Below are 27,858 nucleotides of genomic sequence, written 5' to 3' on the forward strand. Positions count from 1 at the left end.
AGACAGCCTAATTGTTTATTTAAAGTATTATAATTAGAATGTTCTTCATGCCTGTGGTAAAACTGAAATGGCAAATTATGAGAACAATTTGGGAGATGAAAAAGGTGGTTCAAGACTACACTACAAAGTGGTCTGACATAAGTGGGTGAGCATAGAGATAAATTATCTGATGCCCTGCTATGGCTCATGGTACTTCTCTCTTCAATGTCTTGGCGGATTCTTCTCGAGTGCGTGTCTTGTTTTGTGCTACAAGGTAATATTACCTAATGGCAACATAATTACTGAGTGCTTACAGGCATGGCAGCTACATTACAATGTTCCTGTTATTGTAACTGCATTACTGATTGTTGGCGGCGCACTCACCACTAATCTTCTCTGATATTCCTGGTTCTCATCTTTGAAGGATCTGTTCATGAAGGTCTGCAGAGCCTCCTTCTCACAGTCTGTGTGTGCTTCTGAGATCTCCTTATCCTCTGTAGGAAAGTTCAGGCTTCCCTCCATTTTGGACTGATATTGATGAAGCCCCTCCCGCAGCGCCTGCTCGTTCTCCACTGTCGCCATGGCAAGAACGGCATTCTCCATGCATGGTACCTCTCCACTCTGAATGGTCTTCACATAGGTTTCTGCTAAGGTACCAAACACTGATAGAAGGAAGAGATACATAAATCAACCCAAGACTTTCCTCAGTGGGTGGGCAGCAGGAGAAGTTACTGGAGACAGACGGCAGAAGATAGATACAGTTATTAAGAGCAGAGGAAGGGAGGACACTTAGGGATAAAAGGCAGTAGAGATACTGTGGGGAATTAAACAATTTCTGCTTACACCTCCCGGTCAGCTCGTACCCTCCTTTCACCATCTTGACTGGGGCAGTGTGGAAGATGTGATCACAGAAACTGCGAGATTCCTGGAGAAACTGAGGGTCCAGGTCTTTCTCATCGAGTGACTCCAGGTTGTTGAGGTTATTCCCATGTATCGGACGCACAAGTACAAAGCACTTGCGACTGGGAAAGTATTTACGGATGCAGAGACGAGGCATATTATATTCCATTATCGCCTTCTTGCTACCTTAAATCGCGGGAGAAGAGAAAAGGTACCGTGTATTAGCTAAACTGCTGATCCTGAATACACAATGTATTTGTTTATTGTATGCTTTCAACTCATGTACAGCAAACACAGAATTTTTTTAACTCTGTTGCCCTAGAAGCTCTTACAAATGTGATGTGTATCTTAATGCATCTTTCCACTAAAATATCTAATTAATAACAGCATTTTGTTGAATAGCACTGCAGTGAACACGTTGTACTGTATAGAGATTTGTTTTCAGACACAGATTGCAATTTTTAGGGGTACCGGAGACATAGTCTTGTAAGGTGACCTGCCCATCGTCATATGGATTTGATCTGGGTTCACTCACTTGAACAGGCATTCACATTACGTCTAGTCCTCTCCTCTCACTACGTAACGATGAAAATAAATGACCCTCTACATGTTCTCAGTTGGAACGTCTCTGGAGTTCCTTGTCACAGTGAGATGTGACTGATGAGATCTGTACTGTCCCACATGACAGGAAAGCCACCGTACCCTTTTTTAGTTCCAGTGCTTTCTCCAGGTACTGGTCAGCTGTCACTTCACGGTTATCCATCTCCAGCTTCAAAGTCATGTCCCTCACCACCCAGACAAAATGAGGGAAGAACTGCACAAGGTGAGAGTCATCCTCGTCCTCTACTTCATTGGCTTTCACTTTGATGAAGTCGGCCAGCTCGGCGACGAATCTGTACAGGAAGCTCAGGGATGGTCAGGACTATGGGTTGGTGCTTGGTGAGGGAGAAGTTATTGTGTATGTGTGTGCCTGTTACCGCAGTGTAATCCCATAGAAATGAAGACCCCCTGGTACTTTGCAGAAACCCCCCCAAATAAAGTCTTTAAAGGTATATTTAATGGGTCTTGTTTATTCCAACGTCAGGGAAGCCATATTTCAATCCCATCTCTGGCAAAACAGCTGTTGACTTGAGATAACATCAGTCCCATACCACACAGGCCTGGTTTGACAGGCATAAAAACAATTCTTATATTTTGAAGACAATTTGTAACCAATGTTAACCCCTCGTGTGCCAGATTGATTAAAATACGGAATAATTTATTCCACATTTATTACAGAAGTGAAAAGAGTAACCCTCCAAAATAATGATCACGTGGTTAATATATATTCATCCAACGTTTCCGTCCAACACTGCAGACCTTTCTCAAGAACTGTGCTGTGTTGGACTGAAACGTTGGCTGAATATATATTAACCACTTGACCACTATTTTGGAGTGTGACGCTTTTCGCTTAATTTCTATGGGATTTCACCATTGAGTTCCAGCCCCCACAAGTATCTTTAATTTTTCAGAGCACATATACTCCTATATATTTTGGAGCACCTCAGGGTAATGACATGAATGCAATCCAAGGCAATAACATGGAACAACTCTGTCATTAAAAATAACACAGAGAGCTCCTTTCTGTGGGAGGAATAAAACACAACTCCTTTTAGTGCATTTCACATGAAATAATGAAAAAGTATATGCCTGAAATGTGTCAGACTTAACCCCTCTCTCAAGAGAGGGGCTATTTAACCCATACATCCAGTAACACTGGCCCAAATCTGGTGCAGTTACATGTTTTTACATCACCTGGTGTTGTTTTTTTTGCAGTACTAATGCCCGAGCCTTGGTGATGGGAGACTTTGATATGTTACCTCTCTGTGTAGAGAATAAAAGGGGGGCGACGAGAAGCCTTTTCATTGGTTGTATACATACCCAGACAGGCTGTGAGGCGGGCGACACACCCTGATTTCAGTATATTTCTTCAGATATCGTTCTATTCCAATAACATGCTGGTGTATACATTGTAATCTCAGTGAATTTATGCAGGGAAAACAGAACATGGAATAGGGGGAGTTCTTGTTTAGACGAAGGGAAGGACAGGATTTGTTTGGCAATTATTTACATTTCTGTTTGATCAAATCTGCTTTATTTTATATGTTTTTTAATTGGAGAATCTTCTGACTGGTACTATGTGTATAACTACAGTTGTACTTGTGTATCACACTGATAAGGATGTCTAATATTTACAAATAAAATAACACATTTCTTATAATAAATGCCCCTTATGAGAACATCTGCTCATGTTTCTTTCCAGCGCCTGGGATCTCATTAATAACAGCATCATCTTCACCTCACACCTATTTAGTAGAATACCATTTACTTATATACCATTAAGTAGAGGCACTTATTTTGCATATGGACATATGGAAAATATGCTAATATATTTATATTGCATATTTAAATCAGCTTATTTCCCAGGTATCTTAGGTGTGCTCACAGATCTGTCCCCCTGTGAAGCACACGCAGCTCTCTCTTTCTCATCACTTTCTACATAAACACCCATATGAAGATTTGCATCACCTGCTCCCCGAATCCTGCACCTGCTCCCCGAATCCTGCTGTATTACTACGTCATGTAGCAGGGTCCCTTCCCCGGTCCCCCGTTCCTCCGCTACAGCAGGGGGATGTGCAGAGTGCCGGAGGCATTGGTGGCTCCCGTTGCAGGGTGCCGCCATCTTGGTATTGCTCGCACATGCGCAGTACAGTTGTGCATGCGCAGTGCAGGGTTTTTCTGTTGGGACGGCCATCTTGGGACTCCTCGCGCATGCGCAGTGCAAGCGGCGGCCATTAGGGAAACAGCCCCATAATGCCAAGGGGCTATAAGTCAAGTGGCTAAGCTTAGCCAATCGCGCGGCCGAATTCCCCTGCACCCCGAGATGGTTACATAGTGAGCGCTGAGACCACGTCAGTCGGAGCTGGGACAAGGAAGGTGTAGGTTGTGTGTGCAGGTGTCTGTGGCACCAGCACAAGGCCAGATAACTCCTGTTAGGCCCCAGCTAGGCCCCGACTCCCCTCGGCTTTGTGGTTGCTGCAGGGACAGGCCCATAGATAGGGACTCTGCCCCTTTAGTACTAGAGTAAGGGATACAACCAGGACGCGGCTGCGTCCTGCCCGCAGGGGCTCTGGTACCAGACACCTGCTTCTAAAGAGACATTATATATATGGTGGGACACGGTTCAACCCTCTGGATCCGTGGCTCCCATCTTATTGCTGCAGCGCGCCTGGGTCTGGCACCACCCGGCAGGTACCCAACGCAACACGTGCGTCAACAAACACTTTAGTGGGCAGCGCTATACCACACATTAGGTGGGGTATTACCTTGTGGACACCAGGGTGGTTGGGTGCCCAAGGGCCCCTCAGGTACTTTGGGGACTGTGACTCCAGGGCGGGGAATGGTCGGTGGGACTGCATATATATTCCTTATGTTGCCTGCAGTAAAACTGTTATCTTTTTACTAAGTGTGTTTTTTTATTGCACGCGGGTCCTGTAACGGGGTTATTCTACATATAGAATTCCGTACAGGTGGAGGCGCTACCGAGCATCAATCCAGGTACACCCCAGGCTCCCAGCAGCGGAGGCTCAGGCCTCCTGTGAGCCACAGGTATCGCACCACACACACCGTAGTCACACATCTCCCAGGGGGTTGGGGAAAGTGCGCTACCATCATATAAAGGATACTGCAGCTTCTCCACAGCAAAATTATCTATAGTCCCCATGCTGTTATACACCAGCGTGCTGCTCAGCAGGACGGTCAGAGAGAAGATCCACATGTCATTCTTACTATCTCCCTGAGACAGAGAAATAAGAAAGGGTTACATCCACACAGTGACTATAACACACACACGCTCTCCAGGATATGAGAACTTCTATGTAGACTTCTACAAGTCTTTAAGTATTGAATCCAGTATACAATCTAGTCATAGAGTAGGATATATGTCTCGGAAACCAGGAGATATATGCCAGAGCTCAAGCGCTGCCATATATTTAGAAGCCAATACATAAATCATGGGGTCAAGACCTCCTCTCACTCACCTTCTCCACGTCCCCCAGCCCCTCAGTGTCCAGCAGCACCAGGGTGTGTCCAGGTTTAGAAGGGTGAGGGACACACCACATCCAGATCCCTTTGGTCTTAGACTGGATGGTGGATCCCAGAGCAAAACCTGAACAGTGAACCACAGAAAGAAAGCGTCAGGTAGCTAATACGTACTGTCCCACCTACTGCATCGTGGCTCTTATACAGAAGGGGGCACCAGATTTATTGTCAGGGGAGATACAACTCTACTGGAATCCAGTGGAGTGGTTAAGTGTCCACAGAAACTACTCCAAAGCACAACTGTACTGAAGGACTTTACAAAGGAGCCTGTGATTGTGAATGAAAACAAATGAAAATAAATATAGGGACTTTACAATGCAACGTGCATCTGAAAGGTTTTTTTTATTTTTTATTAAAACCCTGATTTCTAAGAGATTAACTCATTACAGAACGTCTAATTATGGGATCCAGGAGGTCACAAAAACTCAGCTTTGCTTCTCGCCCCGCACTAAAATGCTCGTTTACATGTAGATTAGCAGTTTTAAGAACACTCCCTGGATGCTGCATTATCACTCTGTCTTTATTGCTTATGGCTTACTCCCCATTATAACAGAAATAGTCATATTTACAGGCCCGATTCACGTGGCCGGAACATCATGGCACAATCGCTTGCTTTCCTAGGGCTGATTGGCCCAATGGAAATGGGGCGGGGCCAGTGGCGGCCATGTGATCACCGCTAAAGCGATCATCCAATCACAACCTGCGGAGGTCCTGTTGCACTCTGGTGAAGGGTTAAATACAGGTAAGCTGTCTTTACCTTGTTTGGGGGTGGGGGGGAATTAATTGAATCTGGCCCCGAGTGAGACACAGACGCTGCTCCCAAAACCCGTCCGATCTAAAGCCTCTCACCTGTTGTCTTCCCAGCCAGTCGGTTCATCAGATAGGATTTTCCTGTTCGGTACAAGCCAGCAATGGTCACCACCACCACAGGCTGGCTAATCTGGGACAGGACGCTTAAGGCTTTGGGGTTCACATGGAATTCCCCCTGGTCTGTGTTTTCAATGAGACAGAGAGGATCGGGCATGGGGTGTTTTGAAGCCATTTTGGGTTGACGGGTCGGAGTAAACACTGAGGAAGGAACAAGAGACACCAGATCAGATCACCCCCCGAGACTAGAAGTTGTTATAACTCTTATCTCCAACACAAACACTCCCAAATCTCTCAATGCCGGCCAATCCTCTGGTGCCGAGTGCTCCCGACTGCCAACTCCCCCAAACCAACTGGGTCACCTTCTTACACCTTGTTCTCACTGTCTCCGTAATTTCTCCCTACTTACCACTTAGATTGTTAGCTCTTCGGGACAGGGACTCCTTCTCCTAATGTTCCTTTTATGTCTGAAGCGCTTATTCCTATTATAAAAAGAGAGAAAGGAAAGAGCACTCCGTTAGGGATCGTTTAAATGAATATAGAAATGATGTGCAGAGGAACCACCCATTTGCCATCATACAGTAGCAGGTGAAAAGATAAATATAAGGAATATTACACACTATTATCAGAACCATATGGAATATATAGTGTGTGTGTGTAAGTAAATATAAGGAAGTTACACACTATTATCAGAACCATATGGAATATATAGTGTATGTGTGTAAGTAAATATAAGTGATAGGATTGAGGCAGGGTGTCTCCGGAGCTGATTCCCTGCTTCCTGAGGTACCTACCTCCATAGGGGGTTCTGATTGCAGCTCCGGATGGGCTGTGTGGGGCTCTCTAAATGACAGTGTCACGTTGGCCAATAGGAAGCCGTAACGTCATCCTTTGCGGCTTCCTACTGGCCCGTGTGACCAAGACCTTTAAACCTGCCCAGAGATACCGGTGCACCCTACGGAGGTAAGTATGTCAGGACACATGGGGTCACCGGAGAAGAAAGTAACAGGGTTCGGCTCTGGAGACTCCCTGCTTCCCACCTAATAAACGTGTTCTGCTGCTTTAATGGGGTGTAATCTTGGCATTAACATGATACTAAAAGATGCATTTTCATATGTCACTGTATCAAGGCACTGAGCCATATGTCCAGGGCCGCTGACAGTGGGGGGGGGGGGGGGGGGGCAGGGGGGGACAGCCAGGACTGTTGTCCCGGGCCTGGTGTGTTAGGGGCTCAGCCCTCTGCAGCCTGCACATTAATTCCTGGGGGGCCCTGAGATGCTGCAGGAAGCACAGAGGGGAATCCCTGCCTCTGCAGAGACTCCTGGGTGGGCGGGGCCTAGCATGGGGGGGACGGGACCCTGAGGTGCTGCAGGAAGCACAGAGGGGAATCCCTGCCCCTGCAGAGACTCCTGGGTGGGCGGGGCCTAGCATGAGGGGGCGGGGCCCTGAGGTGCTGCAGGAAGCACAGAGGGGAATCCCTGCCTCTGCAGACACTCCTGGGTGGGCGGGGCCTAGCATGGGGGGGACGGGACCCTGAGGTGCTGCAGGAAGCACAGAGGGGAATCCCTGCCCCTGCAGAGACTCCTGGGTGGGCGGGGCCTAGCTTAGGGGGTGGGGTCTCAAGTAGATCCGTGCGGGGCTGGAACGGCAGCCTGAGAGACAGGCTGGGAAAGGTGAGAGGGAGGGGAAGGGTTAAATCACAGGGGTAAAAACAGACAGGAAAGGGAAGAATACAGAAAGGGAGAGAGAAGAACACAAAGAGAAAATAAAGAGAGAAATATATAAGAGGGGAAAGAGACGGGGGGAGAAAAGAGAGAGATGAGAGGGAGAAAAGAGAGAGAGAAATGAGGGGGAGAAAAGTGGGAGAGACATGAGGGGGAGAAAAGAGAGAGCGACATGAGGGGGAAAAGAGAGAGTGACATGAGGGGGAGAAAAGAGAGAGTGACATGAGGGGGAGAAAAGTGAGACATGAGGGGGAGAAAAGTGGGAGAGACATGAGGGGGAGAAAAGTGGGAGAGACATGAGGGGGAGAAAAGAGAGAGCGACATGAGGGGGAAAAGAGGGAGTGACATGAGGGGGAAAAGAGGGAGTGACATGAGGGGGAGAAAAGAGAGAGTGACATGAGGGGGAAAAGAGGGAGTGACATGAGGGGGAAAAGAGGGAGTGACATGAGGGGGAGAAAAGAGAGAGTGACATGAGGGGGAGAAAAGTGAGAGACATGAGGGGGAGAAAAGAGAGAGACATGAGGGGGAGAAAAGAGAGAGAGAGACATGAGGGGGAGAAAAGAGAGAGTGACATGATTGGGAGAAAAGTGAGAGACATGAGGGGGAGAAAAGAGAGAGACATGAGGGGGAGAAAAGAGAGAGACATGAGGGGGAGAAAAGAGAGAGACACGAGGGGGAGAAAAGAGAGAGAAATGAGGGGGAGAAAAGTGAGAGAGAAATGAGGGGGAGAAAAGTGGGAGAGACATGAGGGGGAGAAAAGTGAGAGACATGAGGGGGAGAAAAGAGAGAGAGAGAAATGAGGGTGAGAAAAGTGGGAGAGACATGAGGCGGAGAAAAGAGAGACATGAGGGGGAGAAAAGTGGGAGAGACATGAGGGGGAGCAAAGTGGGAGAGACATGAGTGGGAGAAAATTGGGGGAGACATGAGATGGAGAAAAGTGAGGGGGAGAAAAGAGAGAGAGACATGAGGGGGAGAAAAGAGAGAGAGAAATGAGGGGGAGAAAAGTGGGAGAGACATGAGGGGGAGAAAAGAGAGAGAGAAATGAGGGGGAGAAAAGTGGGAGAGACATGAGGGGGAGAAAGGAGAGACACGAGGGGGAGAAAAGTGAGAGAGACATGAGTGGGAGAAAAGAAAGAGACATGATGGGGAAAAGAGAGAGACATGAGGGGGAGAAAAGAGAGAGACATGAGGGGGAGAAAAGAGAGAGAGACATGAGGGGGAGAAAAGAGAGAGTGACATGGGGGGGAGAAATGTGAGAGACATGAGGGGGAGAAAAGAGAGAGACATGAGGGGGAGAAAAGAGAGAGAGACATGAGGGGGAGAAAAGTGAGAGAGACATGAGGGGGAGAAAAGTGAGAGAGTCATGAGGGGGAGAAAAGAGAGAGATGAGAGGGAGAAAAGTGGGAGAGACATGAGGGGGAGAAAAGTGGGAGAGACATGAGGGGGAGAAAAGAGAGACACGAGGGGGAGAAAAGAGAGAGAGAAATGAGGGGGAGAAAAGTGGGAGAGACATGAGGGGGAGAAAAGAGAGAGAGAAATGAGGGGGAGAAAAGTGGGAGAGACATGAGGGGGAGAAAGGAGAGACACGAGGGGGAGAAAAGTGAGAGAGACATGAGTGGGAGAAAAGAAAGAGACATGATGGGGAAAAGAGAGAGACATGAGGGGGAGAAAAGAGAGAGAGACATGAGGGGGAGAAAAGAGAGAGACATGAGGGGAGAAAAGAGAGAGAGAAATGATGGGGAGAAAAGAGAGACATGAGGGGGAGAAAAGAGAGACATGAGGGGGAGAAGAGAGAGAGACACGAGGGGGAGAAAAGTGGGAGAGACAGGAAGGGGAGAAAAGAGAGACACGAGGGGGAGAAAAGTGAGAGACATGAGGGGGAGAAAAGAGAGAGAGACATGAGGGGGAGAAAAGAGAGCGAGACATGAGGGGGAGAAAAGTGGGAGAGACATGAGGGGGAAAGAGTGAGAGAGACATGAGGTGGAGAAAAGAGAGAGAGACATGAGGGGGAGAAAAGAGAGAGACATGAGGGGGAGAAAATAGAGAGAGACATGATGGGGAGAAAAGAGAGAGATATGATGGGGAAAAGAGAGAGACATGATGAGTAAAAGAGAGAGACATGAGGGGGAAAAAGTGAGAGAGACATGAGGGGGAGAAAAGTGAGAGAGACATGAGGGGGAGAAAAGTGAGAGACATGAGGGGGAGAAAAGTGAGAGACATAAGGGGGAGAAAAGTGAGAGACATGAGGGGGAGAAAAGAGAGCGAGACATGAGGGGGAGAAAAGTGAGAGACATGAGGGGGAGAAAAGTGGGAGAGACATGAGGGGGAGAAAAGTGAGAGAGACATGAGGGGGAGAAAAGTGAGAGTGACATGAGGGGGAGAAAAGTGAGAGTGACATGAGGGGGAGAAAAGAGAGAGAAACATGAGGGGGAGAAAAGTGAGAGAGACATGAGGGGGTGAAAAGTGAGAGTGACATGAGGGGGAGAAAAGTGGGAGAGACATGAGGGGAAAAAGTGAGAGAGACATGAGGGGGAGAAAAGTGAGAGAGACATGAGGGGGAGAAAAGTGAGAGAGACATGAGGGGGAGAAAAGTGGGAGAGACATGAGGGGGAGAAAAGTGGGAGAGACATGAGGGGGAGAAAAGAGAGCGAGACATGAGGGGGAGAAAAGAGAGAGAGACATGAGGGGGAGAAAAGAGAGACATGAGGGGGAGAAAAGTGAGAGAGACATGAGAGGGAGAAAAGTGAGAGAGACATGAGGGGGAGAAAAGAGAGAGAGACATGAGGGGAAGAAAAGTGGGAGAGACATGAGGGGGAGAAAAGTGAGAGAGACATGAGGGGGAGAAAAGTGAGAGAGACATGAGGGGGAGAAAAGTGAGAGACATGAAGGGGAGAGAGTGAGAGAGACATGATGGGGAGAAAAGTGGGAGAGACATGAGGGGGAGAAAAGAGAAAGACACGTGGGGGAGAGAGTGAGAGAGACATGAGGGGGAGAAAAGTGAGAGAGACATGAGGGGGAGAAAAGTGAGAGAGACATGAGGGGGAGAAAAGTGAGAGAGACATGAGGGGGAGAAAAGTGAGAGAGACATGAGGGGGAGAAAAGTGAGAGAGACATGAGGGGGAGAAAAGTGAGAGAGACATGAGAGGGAGAAAAGAGAGACATGAGGGGGAGAAAAGTGAGAGAGACATGAGGGGGAGAAAAGAGAGAGAGAGAGACATGAGGGGGAGAAAAGTGAGAGAGACATGAGGGGGAGAAAAGTGAGAGAGACATGAGGGGGAGAAAAGTGAGAGAGACATGAAGGGGAGAAAAGTGAGAGAGACATGAGGGGGAGAAAATAGAAAGAGACATGAGGGGGAGAAAAGTGAGAGACATGAGGGGGAGAAAAGTGAGAGAGACAGGAGAGGGAGAAAAGTGAGAGAGACATGAGGGGGAGAAAAGAGAGAGAGACATGAGGGGGAGAAAAGTGGGAGAGACATGAGGGGGAGAAAAGTGAGAGAGACATGAGGGGGAGAAAAGTGAGAGAGACATGAGGGGGAGAAAAGTGAGAGAGACATGAGGGGGAGAAAAGTGAGAGACATGAAGGGGAGAGAGTGAGAGAGACATGAAGGGGAGAAAAGTGAGAGAGACATGAGGGGGAGAAAAGTGAGAGACATGAAGGGGAGAAAAGTGGGAGAGACATGAGGGGGAGAAAAGAGAGAGACATGAGGGGGAGAAAAGAGAGAGACATGAGGGGGAGAAAAGAGAGAGACATGAGGGGGAGAAAAGAGAGAGACATGAGGGGGAGAGAGTGAGAGAGACATGAGGGGGAGAGAGTGAGAAAGGGGTAAGGAAAAGAGAAAAAGTTGCGGGAAAAGATACCTCAGATTGTTAGAGAGAGGATGACACAGGAACATACACGGGGAGAAGAGTGAAAGACATGCTGGGTGCGGGGAGAGGAGAAAGCGATGCTGGGGCGAGAGGAAAGAGAGATGCTGGGATGAGAGGAGAGAGATGCAGGGGGGAGAGGAGAGAGACGTGCTGGGGGGAGAGGAGAGAGATGCTAGGGGGAGAGGAGAGAGATGCTGGGGTTGGAGTTATAGGGAGAGGTTATATGGGGTAATAGGAGGAGTTATAAGGAGAGGTAATATGGGGTAATAGGAGGAGTTATAGGGAGCGGTTATATGGGGTAATAGGAGGAGTTATAAGGAGAGGTAATATGGGGTAATAGGAGGAGTTATAGGGAGCGGTTATATGGGGTAATAGGAGGAGTTATAGGCAGAGGTTATATGGGGTAATAGGAGGAGTTATAGGCAGAGGTTATATGGGGTAACAGGAGGAGTTACAGGGAGCGGTTATATGGGGTAATAGGAGGAGTTATAGGGAGAGGTTATATGGGGTAATAGGAGGAGTTATAGGGAGAGGTTATATGGGGTAATAGGGGGAGTTATAGGGAGCGGTTATATGGGGTAATAGGAGGAGTTATAGGGAGCGGTTATATGGGGCAATAGGAGGAGTTATAGGGAGAAGTTATATGGGGTAACAGGAGGAGTTATAAGGAGAGGTAATATGGGGTAATAGGAGGAGTTATAGGGAGCGGTTATATGGGGTAATAGGAGGAGTTATAGGGAGAGGTAATATGGGGTAATATGAGGAGTTATAGGGAGCGGTTATATGGGGTAATAGGAGGAGTTATAGGGAGAGGTAATATGGGGTAATATGAGGAGTTATAGGGAGAGGTTATATGGGGTAATAGGAGGAGTTATAGGGAGAGGTTATATGGGGTAATAGGAGGAGTTATAGGGAGCAGTTATAAGGGGTAATAGGAGGAGTTATAGGGAGCAGTTATATGGGGTAATAGGGGGAGTTATAGGGAGCGGATATATAGGGTAATAGGAGGAGTTATAGGGAGCAGTTATATGGGGTAATAGGGGGAGTTATAGGGAGCGGATATATAGGGAAATAGGAGGAGTTATAGGGAGCGGTTATATGGGGTAATAGGAGGAGTTATAGGGAGCGGTTATATGGGGTAATAGGAGGAGTTATAGGGAGCGGTTATATGGTGTAATAGCAGTAGTTATAAGGAGCGGTTATATGGGGTAATAGCAGTAGTTATAGGGAGCGGTTATATGGGGTAATAGGAGGAGTTATAGGGAGCGGTTATATGGTGTAATAGCAGTAGTTATAAGGAGGGGTTATGTGGAGCAATATGCAGTGCTGGATTAAGGGGCGGGCTGGACAGCCACTTGCCCGGGACGCCAACAGGAAAGGGTCGCTCCGCGCTCCGACCCCTGCGCCATCTTTAAATGTCCGAGTCCAGCACAGCCCTGTCAATGTCGAAGGTTAACCAGCTGCTTCCATTATTACTCATTCACCCAGCAAAGGATGCTGGGAAAATAATAATATAAAGAATATAAAATAAAAACCAGGGGAAACTCCGCAAAACAACGAGCGTGAAAAGTAAGAAATAAGTCAGCGCACCATGAAGTATCGGGTATGTTACAGCCTCAGTGCGAAGTGTAAAACAGCACAGAAGCACAAGGACAGTGTGTGTGGCAATAACATACGTACTGTATGTGCTTCTGTCCCATGTGCTGCTCCCTACCTTTAATCAGACACGTCAGGTACTCACAGCGCTCTCTCCCCCGCTCCCTGTCACACTGTCCCCTGTGCTGCTCCTTACCTTTAATCAGACACGTCAGGTACTCACACCGCTCTCTCCCCCGCTCCCTGTCACACTGTCCCCTGTGCTGCTCCTTACCTTTAATCAGACACGTCAGGCTTCTCACAGCGCTCTCCCCCCGCTCCCTGTCACACTGTCCCCTGTGCTGCTCCTTACCTTTAATCAGACACGTCAGGTACTCACACCGCTCTCTCCCCCGCTCCCTGTCACACTGTCCCCTGTGCTGCTCCTTACCTTTAATCAGACACGTCAGGTACTCACACCGCTCTCTCCCCGCTCCCTGTCACACTGTCCCCTGTGCTGCTCCTTACCTTTAATCAGACACGTCAGGCTTCTCAAAGCGCTCTCCCCTCCGCTCCCTGTCACACTGTCCCCTGTGCTGCTCCTTACCTTTAATCAGACACGTCAGGTACTCACACCGCTCTCTCCCCCGCTCCCAGTCACACTGTCCCCTGTGCTGCTCCTTACCTTTAATCAGACATGTCAGGTACTCACAGCGCTCTCTCCCCCGCTCCCTGTCCCACTGTCCCCTGTGCTGCTCCTTACCTATAATCAGACACGTCAGGTACTCACAGCGCTCTCTCCCCCGCTCCCTGTCACACTGTCCCCTGTGCTGCTCCTTACCTTTAATCAGACATGTCAGGTACTCACACCGCTCTCCCCCCCGCTCCCTGTCACACTGTCCCCTGTGCTGCTCCTTACCTTTAATCAGACACGTCAGGTACTCACAGCGCTCTCTCCCCCGCTCCCTGTCACACTGTCCCCTGTGCTGCTCCTTACCTTTAATCAGACACGTCAGGTACTCACAGCGCTCTCTCCCCCGCTCCCTGTCACACTGTCCCCTGTGCTGCTCCTTACCTTTAATCAGACACGTCAGGTACTCACAGCGCTCTCTCCCCCGCTCCCTGTCACACTGTCCCCTGTGCTGCTCCTTACCTTTAATCAGACACGTCAGGTACTCACACCGCTCTCTCCCCCGCTCCCTGTCACACTGTCCCCTGTGCTGCTCCTTACCTTTAATCAGACACGTCAGGTACTCACAGCGCTCTCTCCCCCGCTCCCTGTCACACTGTCCCCTGTGCTGCTCCTTACCTTTAATCAGACACGTCAGGTACTCACAGCGCTCTCTCCCCCGCTCCCTGTCACACTGTCCCCTGTGCTGCTCCTTACCTTTAATCAGACACGTCAGGTACTCACACCGCTCTCTCCCCCGCTCCCTGTCACACTGTCCCCTGTGCTGCGCCTTACCTTTAATCAGACACGTCAGGCTTCTCACAGCGCTCTCCCCCCCGCTCCCTGTCACACTGTCCCCTGTGCTGCTCCTTACCTTTAATCAGACACGTCAGGTACTCACACCGCTCTCCCCTCGCTCCCTGTCACACTGTCCCCTGTGCTGCTCCTTACCTTTAATCAGACACGTCAGGTACTCACACCGCTCTCTCCCCCGCTCCCTGTCACACTGTCCCCTGTGCTGCTCCTTACCTTTAATCAGACACGTCAGGTACTCACAGCGCTCTCTCCCCCGCTCCCTGTCACACTGTCCCCTGTGCTGCTCCTTACCTTTAATCAGACACGTCAGGTACTCACAGCGCTCTCTCCCCCGCTCCCTGTCACACTGTCCCCTGCGCTGCTCCTTACCTTTAATCAGACACGTCAGGTACTCACAGCGCTCCCTCCCCCGCTCCCTGTCACACTGTCCCCTGTGCTGCTCCTTACCTTTAATCAGACACGTCAGGTACTCACACCGCTCTCTCCCCCGCTCCCTGTCACACTGTCCCCTGTGCTGCTCCTTACCTTTAATCAGACACGTCAGGTACTCACAGCGCTCTCTCCCCCGCTCCCTGTCACACTGTCCCCTGTGCTGCTCCTTACCTTTAATCAGACACGTCAGGTACTCACAGCGCTCTCTCCCCCGCTCCCTGTCACACTGTCCCCTGTGCTGCTTCTTACCTTTAATCAGACACGTCAGGTACTCACTGCGCTCTCTCCCCCGCTCCCTGTCACACTGTCCCCTGTGCTGCTCCTTACCTTTAATCAGACACGTCAGGTACTCACAGCGCTCTCTCCCCGCTCCCTTTCACACTGTCCCCTGTGCTGCTCCTTACCTTTAATCAGACACGTCAGGTACTCACAGCGCTCTCTCCCCCGCTCCCTGTCACACTGTCCCCTGTGCTGCTCCTTACCTTTAATCAGACACGTCAGGTACTCACAGCGCTCTCTCCCCCGCTCCCTGTCACACTGTCCCCTGTGCTGCTCCTTACCTTTAATCAGACACGTCAGGTACTCACTGCGCTCTCTCCCCCGCTCCCTGTCACACTGTCCCCTGTGCTGCTCCTTACCTTTAATCAGACACGTCAGGTACTCACAGCGCTCTCTCCCCCGCTCCCTGTCACACTGTCCCCTGTGCTGCTCCTTACCTTTAATCAGACACGTCAGGTACTCACAGCGCTCTCTCCCCCGCTCCCTGTCACACTGTCCCCTGTGCTGCTCCTTACCTTTAATCAGACACGTCAGGTACTCACAGCGCTCTCTCCCCCGCTCCCTGTCACACTGTCCCCTGTGCTGCTCCTTACCTTTAATCAGATACGTCAGGTACTCACAGCGCTCTCTCCCCCGCTCCCTGTCACACTGTCCCCTGTGCTGCTCCTTACCTTTAATCAGACACGTCAGGCTTCTCACACCGCTCTCTCCCCCGCTCCCTGTCACACTGTCCCCTGTGCTGCTCCTTACCTCTCACACCGCTCTCCCCCCCGCTCCCTGTCACACTGTCCCCTGTGCTGCTCCTTACCTTTAATCAGACACGTCAGGTACTCACAGCGCTCTCTCCCCCGCTCCCTGTCACTGTCCCCTGTGCTGCTCCTTACCTTTAATCAGACACGTCAGGCTTCTCACACCGCTCTCTCCCCCGCTCCCTGTCACACTGTCCCCTGTGCTGCTCCTTACCTTTAATCAGACACGTCAGGTACTCACACCGCTCTCTCCCCGCTCCCTGTCACACTGTCCCCTGTGCTGCTCCTTACCTTTAATCAGACACGTCAGGCTTCTCACACCACTCTCTCCCCCGCTCCCTGTCACACTGTCCCCTGTGCTGCTCCTTACCTTTAATCAGACACGTCAGGCTTCTCACACCGCTCTCTCCCCCGCTCCCTGTCACACTGTCCCCTGTGCTGCTCCTTACCTTTAATCAGACACGTCAGGTACTCACACCGCTCTCCCCCCGCTCCCTGTCACACTGTCCCCTGTGCTGCTAATCAGACACGTCAGGTACTCACACCGCTCTCTCCCCCGCTCCCTGTCACACTGTCCCCTGTGCTGCTCCATACAGCTTTAATCAGACACGTCAGGTACTCACAGCGCTCTCTCCCCCGCTCCCTGTCACACTGTCCCATGTGCTGCTCCTTACCTTTAATCAGACACGTCAGGTACTCACAGCGCTCTCTCCCCCGCTCCCTGTCACACTGTCCCCTGTGCTGCTCCTTACCTTTAATCAGACACGTCAGGTACTCACAGCGCTCTCTCCCCCGCTCCCTGTCACACTGTCCCCCCTGTGCTGCTCCTTACCTTTAATCAGACACGTCAGGTACTCACAGCGCTCTCTCCCCCGCTCCCTGTCACACTGTCCCCTGTGCTGCTCCTTACCTTTAATCAGACACGTCAGGTACTCACACCGCTCTCCCCTCCGCTCCCTGTCACACTGTCCCCTGTGCTGCTCCTTACCTTTAATCAGACACGTCAGGTACTCACACCGCTCTCTCCCCCGCTCCCTGTCACACTGTCCCCTGTGCTGCTCCTTACCTTTAATCAGACACGTCAGGTACTCACAGCGCTCTCTCCCCCGCTCCCTGTCACACTGTCCCCTGTGCTGCTCCTCTGGCTCACGTCTCTGAAAGTGAAAGTGAAAGGATCTCTCTGTGATTTCCCAATAAGGGCAGAAATAATCTACATCAACATGCGAGGAAATTCCTCCCTGGGCGGGATGTGCCTTATTATCCAGAACAGGGGCTCGTAAACTGGGGGACAGCCCCCCAGGGGGGTCGCGAGCAGGGAGGGAGAGCAGGCGCGGGGAGGTGGTGGGGGGGGAGGGAGGGGGGGGAGGGAGGGGGGGAGGGAGGGGGGGAGGGGAGGAGGGGGGGGAGGGAGGGAGGGAGGGGGGGAGGGAGGGGGGGAGGGGGGGAGGGAGGGGGGAGGGGGGGAGGGAGGGGGGGAGGGGGGGAGGGAGGGAGGGAGGGGGGGAGGGGGGGAGGGAGGGAGGGGGGGAGGGGGGGGAGGGAGGGGGGGAGGGGGGGAGGGAGGGGGGGAGGGGGGGGAGGGAGGGGGGAGGGGGGGAGGGAGGGGGGGAGGGAGGGGGGGAGGGGGGGAGGGAGGAGGGGGGGGAGGGGGGAGGGAGGGAGGGGGGGAGGGGGGAGGGAGGGGGGGAGGGAGGGAGGGAGGGAGGGGGGAGGGAGGGGGGAGGGAGGGAGGGGGGAGGGGGGGGCAGGGGGAAAAGTTTGTGCATCCCTGATTTAGAGCAGCGAGTTTAGCATTTTTTAGGTTAACCCCCGCAGAGCTGACAGGATTTGCAGTGCGGATTCCTTTGGATAAACACTAAATGAAGTGACAGGTGTAATATAGGGAAAGGAGGCAGGTTACATACAATAATAGAATAAAAGTGCCGAGCCTCCTTCAGTATGTAACTGACACCGGGGACGCCGGTAACTGGCTGAGAGCGTGTTTCTGATTATAGAAACACAAACTATACGATACCAACCAATAATCATGCAACCCGCTGGGAATCATCCCAGGCAGAGCTGTAAACTGCACAGGGGAGGGCGGTATCACCACAGTGTGACGGGAGGGGCTATATAATTAAGGTCACGCCTGTTTTTTTTTACCCCTGCTCCGTGTATAAGGGTCCAGGAGAGGGCGGGGGGTGGGGGGTTTGCGGAGGAACCACTGACAGAATGTGCCTAGGAGGTTGGGGTACGGAGTTAGATACATGTTGGCACATTGTCCTGGCAATACCTCCACTTGAAAACGCAAGCGCGACTCACCACTAGGGTACCCTGCTTCAGCACAGCCCAGAAAGGAGAATGAGGCACGGGGATAAAACATATTTTCCTGTAGCTGGGGGAATCCCTAGGTTAAGGGGCTTACCCCAGCTAGTGCCCAGGTGACCCACAACTGGTATAGGGTTTGTGGTACCCCAACCGTATATAAGGCTGAGCGGGGACTCTGAGTCCAGACTCAGTCTAAGAGAAAGTGTGTGGGGAATAAGGCAGGTAGAAATAAAACTACAACATGTTTCCTTTTCTGTCCCCTGTACCCAGAGACTCAGAAGTGTATTAAAATATACTTTTGTAACCCATATTCCCCCCCCAATCGCAGATAGTGTGTAGGTGAGGGGATCTATATGCATTACCCAGCGTGGTGCTTTACCTGTTAGGCTCACAGGAGGCCTGAGCCTCCGCCACGGGGAGCTTGGGGCACGTATGACACAATATGAATAACCTCGTACTTGGTGCAGTGCCTCCACCTGCGATGGCTCCCACCAGAGGGGGAGTGGTTCCTCGCAGGAAAATATATATATCACTCCACACAACGTATGTAAAACAACCAATGACTTTACTGTATAGCATATGCACATATATCAACAGGTGTCCCTCCCTAGAGGAGGCACTAACTACTGCGTCTCGCAGGACGCTACCTCCACCTCCACCGGATGATCCCACCCAGTGTCCAGTAACCCCACACAGTATCACCCCACCCTCAAGTGAAATAGATATGTGTGACTGCGCAGCCACTTTGTCCCGTGTGAATATGATGTGACTCGTTGGTGCACTTGTTGATTACCTGCCGGGCACTCCGGTGCCCGGGCCTGCCAAGGAACTTGACAAAGGATCCTGATGTCGTATGAATACAGGAACTACCGTCCGGGGCGATCCCACCCGGATGGCTGCTGCAGAGACAATGAAGGTCTGAGCCCAAACCTCGGGATAGATGTGCAGCGTCCGCTGTGTCCCTAACTTGCTCTGGATAGTAAGGGGCAGGGTCCCTAACCTGGGGCCTGTCCCTGACACAACTCACACTATTAGGTGGCTCAGGGCTATCTGGGGCCTTGGGGGCTGCTGGCCTAGTGCAGGGAGTCACTGACTCCTGCACCCTACCTCCTTCCCGTAGCTTCTCCTGGCACCAACTGACTAACGAGCTCCAAGCCCGCGAAATGTATCTATTTCCCCGACAGGGCAATCCTCCAACCCTATTGGCTACTCAGGGGCACCTGGTGCCTTTCCCCCATAGTCTCCTGGGAATTGCAGTCCCGTGGAGGCAATTTCTATATTGGGGCCGCGTGCGCGATTCTACTGCACATGCGCAACTTCCTAAGGGCCGCCGCAACTCCCTGGCCTCTTCCGCGCATGCGTGACCCCGGCGCATGCGCGCGCAACTACAATGGCGGCCCCAGCTAGCCGGGTGCGCCGCCGAGCCTCCAAAGGCTCCAACCGCTCCCTGCTCTGGCCCCCACCTTTGGAAGCAGCCGGCGGGTCCGTCGCTGGCTCCGGCGGCACCAGCAACCGCGTTGCTCCAAAGGAGGGGGGTCTCTAGGAGCCGCCGGGGACCGGGCCTACACTTTAATATAATGTAATGTGCTTTTTACATTCGGAACCGATGTCCAAACATGCTGCCCGAACTAACCCATAGGCGCCGGTAAGTCTGCTGGACATCGGAGTTCAAAGCAGCCAGAGGAGACCCAAAGGTGTGAATAGCGTTTGGTCAGCGGGGAAAGGTGGAGTACCAGGTCCAGAAATCAATGGCAGTCCTCCGGGATGCCACTTGTTCTGCCAGACCTGGTGGATCCTGCCCAGCGGGTGGCATTGAGATAGCCAGGGAGAGAGATGGCAGGCTTACGCATGTCTTTGGCTATTTCGGATTTCCCGCTGACCTGGCTTTTCTAGCCGGCTTGGCTCTGATTGACTGCTTGGGAATTTTCCCACGCGTTAATTGGCAATGAATTGTACTATAAGAATCTGTGAGCCAATCAGATTGGAGTTCTCCGGCAGTAAAAGCGCGGGCGGGCTTTTCAAAGTTGCTTCTGTGCGAATATCAGAGGAACCGGCTTCGATTTCAAGCCAGAAAAGTCTGCCCGCCAGGGTCTAAGTCCCAACTTTTGCGCCCAAGTTCTCAGAAACGATAGTAGCGGACGCAGCTGGGATTTTGCGCCAATTTGAGTTCCAGGAGATTTGGAATAACTCGCGGTCAGGGGGACCAAGTTCTCAGAAGAGAACGTAGCGGTGGCGTGTGGAACTTTATGCCAATTTGGGTTCCAGGAGATTCCGGGCCCAGTCAGGGTAAAACTCTCCCATAGGGTTCCCTGCACCTAGGAAAGTCTAGTTTTCGACCCCAGTCCCAAAGTAAGTTTGTCTTTTTGTCTGTACTTTGTGTATCATTGTGTGCAAGAGAATTTATGCTGAATAAATTACAATTTATCTAATTACCTTGTTTTGCTCAATGTATGATCCCGTTAAAAAGGTTTAAATAACCTGGTCTCCCGTGACACCCATGTATTTCTCGAATGGGGTAATGGGTGAGGGATGTGGGTGTTTTGCCCTGGTTGGATACTGAGGTGCTACTCGTTAACGACCTTGGACACCTCATCTGCTCTTTTTCCAGCAAAGTTGCCCCTGTGGCCGCTGTCACAAGGAGCCAAATTCGGCCACTCGCCTAGGCGGGGGAGCCTTTGGTACCCCTGCCCACTGAGGAGATCGCCGTCCCCCTGCATTTGGGACCACCGATTCCTGCAGCTCTTGCGGAGACTGACCAGGTAAGCCAGACTGAGTCTGTACTGTGTCCTGACCTCCCTGCCATTGTCCCTAATTCCCCACCCCCTGACTTAGTGACTGAGGGTGTGTAGCCAGAGCTGGATAACCAGTTCAGAGAAGCAGTGCGGTCCGATCCTAGCTTAGTGGGCATGGGACTTTGGGCATCCGAGTCTGCCTCTGAGGGTGGGTCGGATCGGTATCTCTGGTACTGTGGGCTCTTGTACAGAGAGCAAGTTCCCGGCGCTCCGGATAGGGTGTGGAGTGCTAGGAGACAGTTAGTGGTAACCGGGGTGTATAGGCAGCCATTGTTACAGGTAGCCCACTCCATACCACTAGCGGGACATCAGGGGGTCACCCACACCAGAGCCCGGTTATTGCAGCGTTTCTACTGGGGGCATCGTGGGCAGTGGCAGATTTTTGTCTCTGCTTTGATACCTGCCAGTGGGTAGGCAAGGTGGGTGACCGTGTGAGGGTCCCCCTGAGACCACAACCGGTGATAGGTGAACCTTTCCAGAGGGTAGCGGTAGACATAGTGGTACCCCTTATGCTCCCTAGCTGGATGGGGAAGCGCTACATCCTCACGGTTGTCGATTTTGCGACCCAAAACCCTGAGGCTGTGGCACTGTCCTCGATCGAAGCTGAGAAAGTGACAATAGCTCTGATAGGGATTTTCTCTAGGGTAGAATTCCCCAGCAAGGTTCTAACTGATTAGGGGAGTTGTAAGAGGGGAGTTATCCCTGTTCAGGTAATGTACCTCTAATCCAGCAGTGGGGTGGTTAACTGCTGGTAGTCAATTAACAAACGCCACCTGCCTGATTAGATGGCTTAGAAAAGTATGTCTTTTGAGACAGGAAGTGAGACTCCTTAGCTCACACCTGAGCTGACCTTGGAGATAAACAGTCTTGAGCTCTGCCATAAGACACAGCAGAGCTGCTTTCAAGACACAGGGAAAACTTCTAAACCTGAATGCTGACACACCCTGAGGAAAAGGGAGCTGAACCAGGGACAGAGAAGATTTTCCCTCTAAACCACTACAAACAGATAAGACTTTTATTTACAAGACTTTTTATATCTGTTCATTTCATGCTATATGTTTGGGGCTGGGAGACATGCTTATCTAAGGGAGTTGTGAACCGCATAGTATTTCACTAGAAATACTCACAAGTGAATAGAAGCTTTGTTTACCCCTTGTTTGGATGGTTTCCTGATGTTAAGGAAAAGGCGCAATAAAAAGGCTTATTTAATTTCACCATAATCAGTCTCCCTTGCATACCTCTGTGAGCATCCGCCTACAGGAGTCAATTCATGTCTGAATTGCTCCACTGTCTCTGGAAGGCGTGTGGGGTGACAACCCTCCACATGACCCCTTACCACCCCCAGACAAACGGACTGTGTGAACGGTTCAATTGTACCCTGAAGCAGATGCTGTGAACCTATATAGAGGCTGAAGGGAAAGATTGGGAGGTTCATCTGCAGCACTTGCTGTTTGCCTACCGTGAAATACTGCAAGAATCTACTGGTTTTTCACCCTTCGAGCTTCTATACGGTCGCAGGGTCCGTGGACCGCTTGAACTGTTCCGTGAGGGATGGGAAGACTACTACTACTGATGCTTCTGTGCTACAGTATGTAGTAACTCTCAGAGACCGGTTAGACCGACTCATGGGGTTAGCACAGGCTAACCTCAGGGATGCTCAGACCAAGCAGAAGACTTGGTATGATCAGAATGCCCGGAATAGAGAGTTCATCCCTGGGCAGCAAGTGCTTGTTCTGAAGCCCACTCAGCAGAACAAACTCATAACTGCCTGGGCTAGCCCATTTACGGTTCTCCGGAGGATGAACGAATGCAATTATTTTGTACAGTTAGATCAGGAGACAGGGAAACATAGAGCCTATCACATAAATATGCTGGAGGAGTACTTCCAGAGTGCGGTATTGGTGCTGGCTATCTGTAGCCCACCGATGGAGAACCCGGTGATCCCAGCTCTGCCCGACCTCCAAGGGGAAGCTAGGCAAGGGGACACAATAGAGCAGGTAGGGATAGGTCCCACAGCTCGACGCACCCCAGCGGGTGCAGGCAAAAGTCATATTGGTCAGTACCAGGACCTGTTCACGTATAAGCCGGGCAGGACCCATATCACTGATCACCCAGTCAACACCGAGGATCAGAGACCTCTGCATAAGAATACCTATCGGGTATCATGCAGAGGTGAAGCATAGTATAGAGGAGGAGGTAGAAGAGATGCTGGCCCTAGGGTAATTGTGCCGTCTCAGAGTCTATGGGCTTCACCAGTAGTCCTAGTACCTAAGAAAGACGGGACCACTTGGTTCTGTGTGGACTACCAGCAGTTCAACGCTCAGACGGTGTTAGATGCCTATCCCATGCTCGGCATGTACGAGCTATTAGATGAGCTCGCGGGGGCAAGGTATCTGACTACCATGGATTTGTCCAGGGGGTACTGGCAAATCCAACTGACCCAGGAGGCACAGGAGAAGTCAGCTTTCATCACTCCGAGTGGCTTATATGAGTTTCTGGTTATGCCATTCAGGATGAAAAATGCACCGGCTATCTTCCAACGCCTGGTCAATAGGTTACTGGAAGGGATGCAGGGTTTTGTGAGGGCATACCTGGATGACATTGCTGTCTTTAGTAATTTATGGGAATCACATCTAGTGCATGTAGCAGCGGTGCTGAAACGGATAGCAGAAGCGGGTGTCATGGAACAGGAATACCCCTGTCTACACTTCTGTTTCACCCCCCCTCCCCCCTGTCTTTGCAGCCCTGTTTGTCAGTCTGCTCAGAGCCAGCTGCATGTGTTAGGTTCTGCTCACAAACACAGTGCCAGTTCCCCTCTTCCAGCAGTATGCTGCATTAAGATGCAACATTTCTGTTACATGTTGCAGCTCCCCCAGACACTCCTGTGAGTTGTCATGGCAGCCCCAGCTTTCCTCTCAAATGGGCTGGTCTGCTTCTCCCCCTCTGTTCTGCCCACAGATGGTTTGTCCCCAGACCATTTTATTACCCAGTATGCATCACCACCTTCTTTCCACCACTTTCCCTGGACTTGTGAGTACCCTGCTGTAATCCCTGTAATGGTGATGAAGAAGTATCTTTTCACCTCCCTTGAATACTGAGCACACCTACACCTCTACACAAGAGACTATACCTTATCCTGTTTTCCCTCAATAAAACTAAGAAAAGAAACAGATCTTGTCGTGCTTAGGAAAGAGGGCGAGTTGGCACTATCTGAGCTAAGTCATACTACACGTGACCCTCTGGCTTCCAGAATAGCGGGGCTGACACTCAAACCATCTAAGTGTCTAGCCGGGATGGCAGAGGTAATGTATCTCGGGCACAGAGTAAGGGGATGGCATATCAAGCCGCAGCCGGTTAAGGTAGAGGCAATTCTCGAGTGGCCAGTGCCCCGAACGAAGATGCAGGTTATGGCTTTTTTAGGCACCGCTGTTTACTATAGGAAGTTTGTCCCCCAGTACAGCGCCCTGGCGAAACTCCTGACTGACCTGACCCAGAAGAAACTCTTGGTTCTGGTTCCTGGTCTCCCGCTCTTGAGGAGGCATTCCAGGCTCTGAAGTCTGCCCTGGTTAGTGCTCCCATCCTGGCAGCCCCTGATTACAGCAAGTGGTTCGTGGTGCAGACTGATGTCTGGGACTATGGTGTCGGTGCTGTAGTCAGCCAGGTAGGCAAGGATGGTGGAGAGCACCCGATGGTCTACCTGAGCCGCAAGCTGTTGCCTCGGGAGGTGGCTTATATCACAATTGAGAGAGTTCCTGGCCATCATGTGGGCACTGAAGAAGCTCCAGCCCTACCTTTATGTCAGTGCTTTTACCGTAATCACGGATCAAACGCCCCTCAGCTGGTTACAGAGGGTGTCGGCGGAGAATGGTGAATTTCTACGCTGGAGCTTTGCCCTTTGGAATTTGACTTCACTATCTAGCACAACAAGGGTTAGCCCCCGTTTCCAAGGTTTTATCCAAAATAAAACTCTTTTTATTTCACTGCCTTGTTTTGCCCTGTGACTGATCCCTTAAATATAAATGGTGTTAAGAGTCCTGGTTTACCGTCTGTAAGGAATCGGGGAACACGTCCTCTGCGACGTGTTCCCTCCTTACCTGTTGTCTCGCAGTCCTCTACTTTGGCATCAGCGTGTGCGCGCACCCCCGCTCTGCTAACAGAGAGCGCGCACACGTGCAGCTCTTCTAGAGTGCCACGGAGCTTAGCTCCGCCCCCTCAGATCACGTCGCGCCTCTCGCGTGCGGCGTGCACACGTGACGTCGTGCACCGCTCCCCAGCTGCGTGTCAAGTATTCTACCAGCCCACTTGTCTCCTGCAGCCAATCCTCGTCTCTGCGGAGGCCACGCCTCCATTCCGCCTCCCTTGTGACTGGTTCCTGTGTGCTACAAAGATCCTGCAGTTCCTGTCTTTCCTTGCTGAGCATAACCAGTTGTACCCTTGTGCTTCCACGTCTGATGTGCCTTGCTCCGTCTTGTGCTTCTCTCTACAGTTAACCCTTTGTGTACAGACCCGGCTTGTAATTGGAAACTCCTGTGGATACTGACCCCGGCTTACCCTCGACTCTGCTGACCTCTCCAACCCCAGACCACTCGCTATACCGACTTTGATCATTCTAATCTCTCCAACCCCAGACCTTGGCAAGTATCTGGAATAACCCACTCTCTCCAACCCAGACTCGGCTATGTTGATAATCCGCCTGTCGGGCACGCTTCCGCTGCTGTGGGTGCGTGGTTTACAACTTCCCCACCTCAGTACCGGGGTACTGTCTTGCTCGAGGACAGCGCAAGCGTTACACCGTCACAGTAACCTATTGATCTTTTTAACGGAGTCTGTATATCTACAGACACTACAATGTCCACAATTAACAAAGCTTTTGTGAATATTAAATCTATTAGTGATGTTTTCTTGAGACTGGAAAAGTCTCTGGGAGAGGTGTGACCCCAGTGTTCTTGCCGTTTTGAAGACAAGTCTGTGACCAGAGGTAATAAATGGTTTGAGACCACAATGTTTATAAAGAAAAATAGATCTTATCTGTTGTGACTGACGACTAAACTGGGTAATACACAATGGTGTCGTTAAATTAGAATCCTTTTAATCTGTTAGTGATTTAGTTGTCCTATTTTTGTGGATGTCTCTCTTAGTCACCACTCAATAAACTGGATTTTTTTTCATTATTTGTATGCCGTTTGTCCTGCTACCTTATCCTACCCGCGGTGCTCCACATATTCCTCTTATGAGGTCACCTCCCTTGCTATCTACCATTCAGCTGGATGCCAAGTGGAGCTTCTATTCTCAATCAAGATTGGATGTATAATTTACGGAGCCTCTGTCTCAACTAACAGTGAGTTAGGCTAAGGCCCCGCTGCCTCAGACCACGCGCCCGCATTGCAGACAGGCGGCGCGTGGAGAGGCACTTGACCGCTATCTGCGGTCTGTAGGGAGCGGGATCTGGAGCGGGGGGGCGTGGCCAAAACGGGTTGGGTGGGCACGGCAATGACGTCGGGGGGCGGGGCCATCACACTGTGCCGGAGTGTGTCTCGGCTCACACAGGAGAAAGTCTGTGGGAGGGAGCAGGGGGGCTCCCTTGGTGCTGCAGAAGACAAATCGCTGCTTTCCTCCCCGCTCCCCAAAGCCTCCACGTTCCCCGAAGCCTCCCCTCCTCCTCCTCATTGGCTCACAGCCACACCACGTGACGCGTCGCCGCTCGGGATTACAATTCTCTTGCATCCCCTGGCGGCTGATGCGTCACAGCGTGTAGCGAGCCGCGCAGGGAGGAGGGACTGGAGCCGGCTCTGGAGGAACTCATGTCTGGTGAGTGACGCCCACGCGGCTGCGTGCGCCGTCGGAAGCAGCGGGACCCAGGCCTTACCCTTGGAGTTATACTGTGCTAGATAGTATTGTTATAATCCATATGCTCTAAGTAGCCTTATCTAAGTGTGGTGGTGAAAAGGTGCACATTATCTCATGATGGTTGTGCTTCCCCAGTACTCGTTAAATCCCACTTGTGATTTAAGCCCAAGGTAGAGGCGACAACAACTGTATGAGCTCCGGATAATCAAATACAATACTTTCCATGCTCTTAATATATGAGCTATACGCACAGATTCATATAATTAAACTCCACTGAATATTATGAACTGCTCCCCACTAAAGGATTTTAAGAAGATATCTGACTGATATTCGCTACCTGTATATTGTGCCTGTTGCACCGATAATTGGACTTTGTCTATTTGCATACTATCTGCACAACATTGTTGCACTCATTCATCCACCAGAGTACCGTATACGGGTCAGCCCAGGCAGCCATGAGTTTGTTCTGCCGAGATGGCTTCAGAACAAGCAATTGCTGCAATTCTCTGCTACGGGCATTTTTATCATACCAACCCTTCTGCTTTTTTTGAGCATCCTTCAGGTTAGCCTGTGCTAACCCCATGAGCTTTTCTAACCGTTCCCTGAGCTCTACTAGATACAGTAGCACAGAAGCATCAGTATCAGTAGTCTCCCCTTCCCATTCCTCACGGAACAGGTTAAGCGGTCCCCAGACCCTGCGACCATATAGAAGCTCAAAAAGTGAGAACCCAGTGGACTCTTGCGGTTCCTCTCGGTACACAAACAGCAAGTGCTGTAAATGAATCTCCCAGTATTTCTGTTCAGCTTCTGCAAAAGGCTCGCAGCATCTGCTTCAGGGTACCATTGAACTGCTCGCACAGTCCGTTTGTCTAGGGGTGGTAAGGGGCAGTGCGGAGGGCTGTCACCTCGCACAT

General features: G+C 51.0%; 1 protein-coding gene across 4 annotated transcripts in view; it reads right to left on the bottom strand.

The window, feature by feature from the left end:
- LOC142497981 (guanylate-binding protein 3-like) overlaps window positions 1–17,300 on the bottom strand; it is a 29,197-nt gene extending 11,897 nt beyond the window's left edge. Inside the window, exons 1-8 of one of the 4 annotated variants that reach the window (XM_075606477.1) lie at window positions 17,092–17,300; window positions 6,296–6,368; window positions 5,869–6,087; window positions 4,959–5,086; window positions 4,605–4,714; window positions 1,582–1,772; window positions 823–1,065; window positions 364–641 (exon numbers count right to left, since the gene is read on the bottom strand). In XM_075606477.1, coding sequence (XP_075462592.1) covers window positions 364–641; window positions 823–1,065; window positions 1,582–1,772; window positions 4,605–4,714; window positions 4,959–5,086; window positions 5,869–6,061 — 1,143 coding nt within the window. In that variant the 5' untranslated portion in view covers window positions 6,062–6,087; window positions 6,296–6,368; window positions 17,092–17,300. The other 3 variants (XM_075606478.1, XM_075606475.1, XM_075606476.1) reach the window with 3 other exon arrangements.
- Between the last annotated feature and the right edge of the window lie 10,558 nt (window positions 17,301–27,858).

The sequence above is a fragment of the Ascaphus truei genome, chromosome 6 (assembly GCF_040206685.1).
Source record: "Ascaphus truei isolate aAscTru1 chromosome 6, aAscTru1.hap1, whole genome shotgun sequence".
In the NCBI taxonomy this organism is placed as follows: domain Eukaryota; kingdom Metazoa; phylum Chordata; class Amphibia; order Anura; family Ascaphidae; genus Ascaphus; species Ascaphus truei.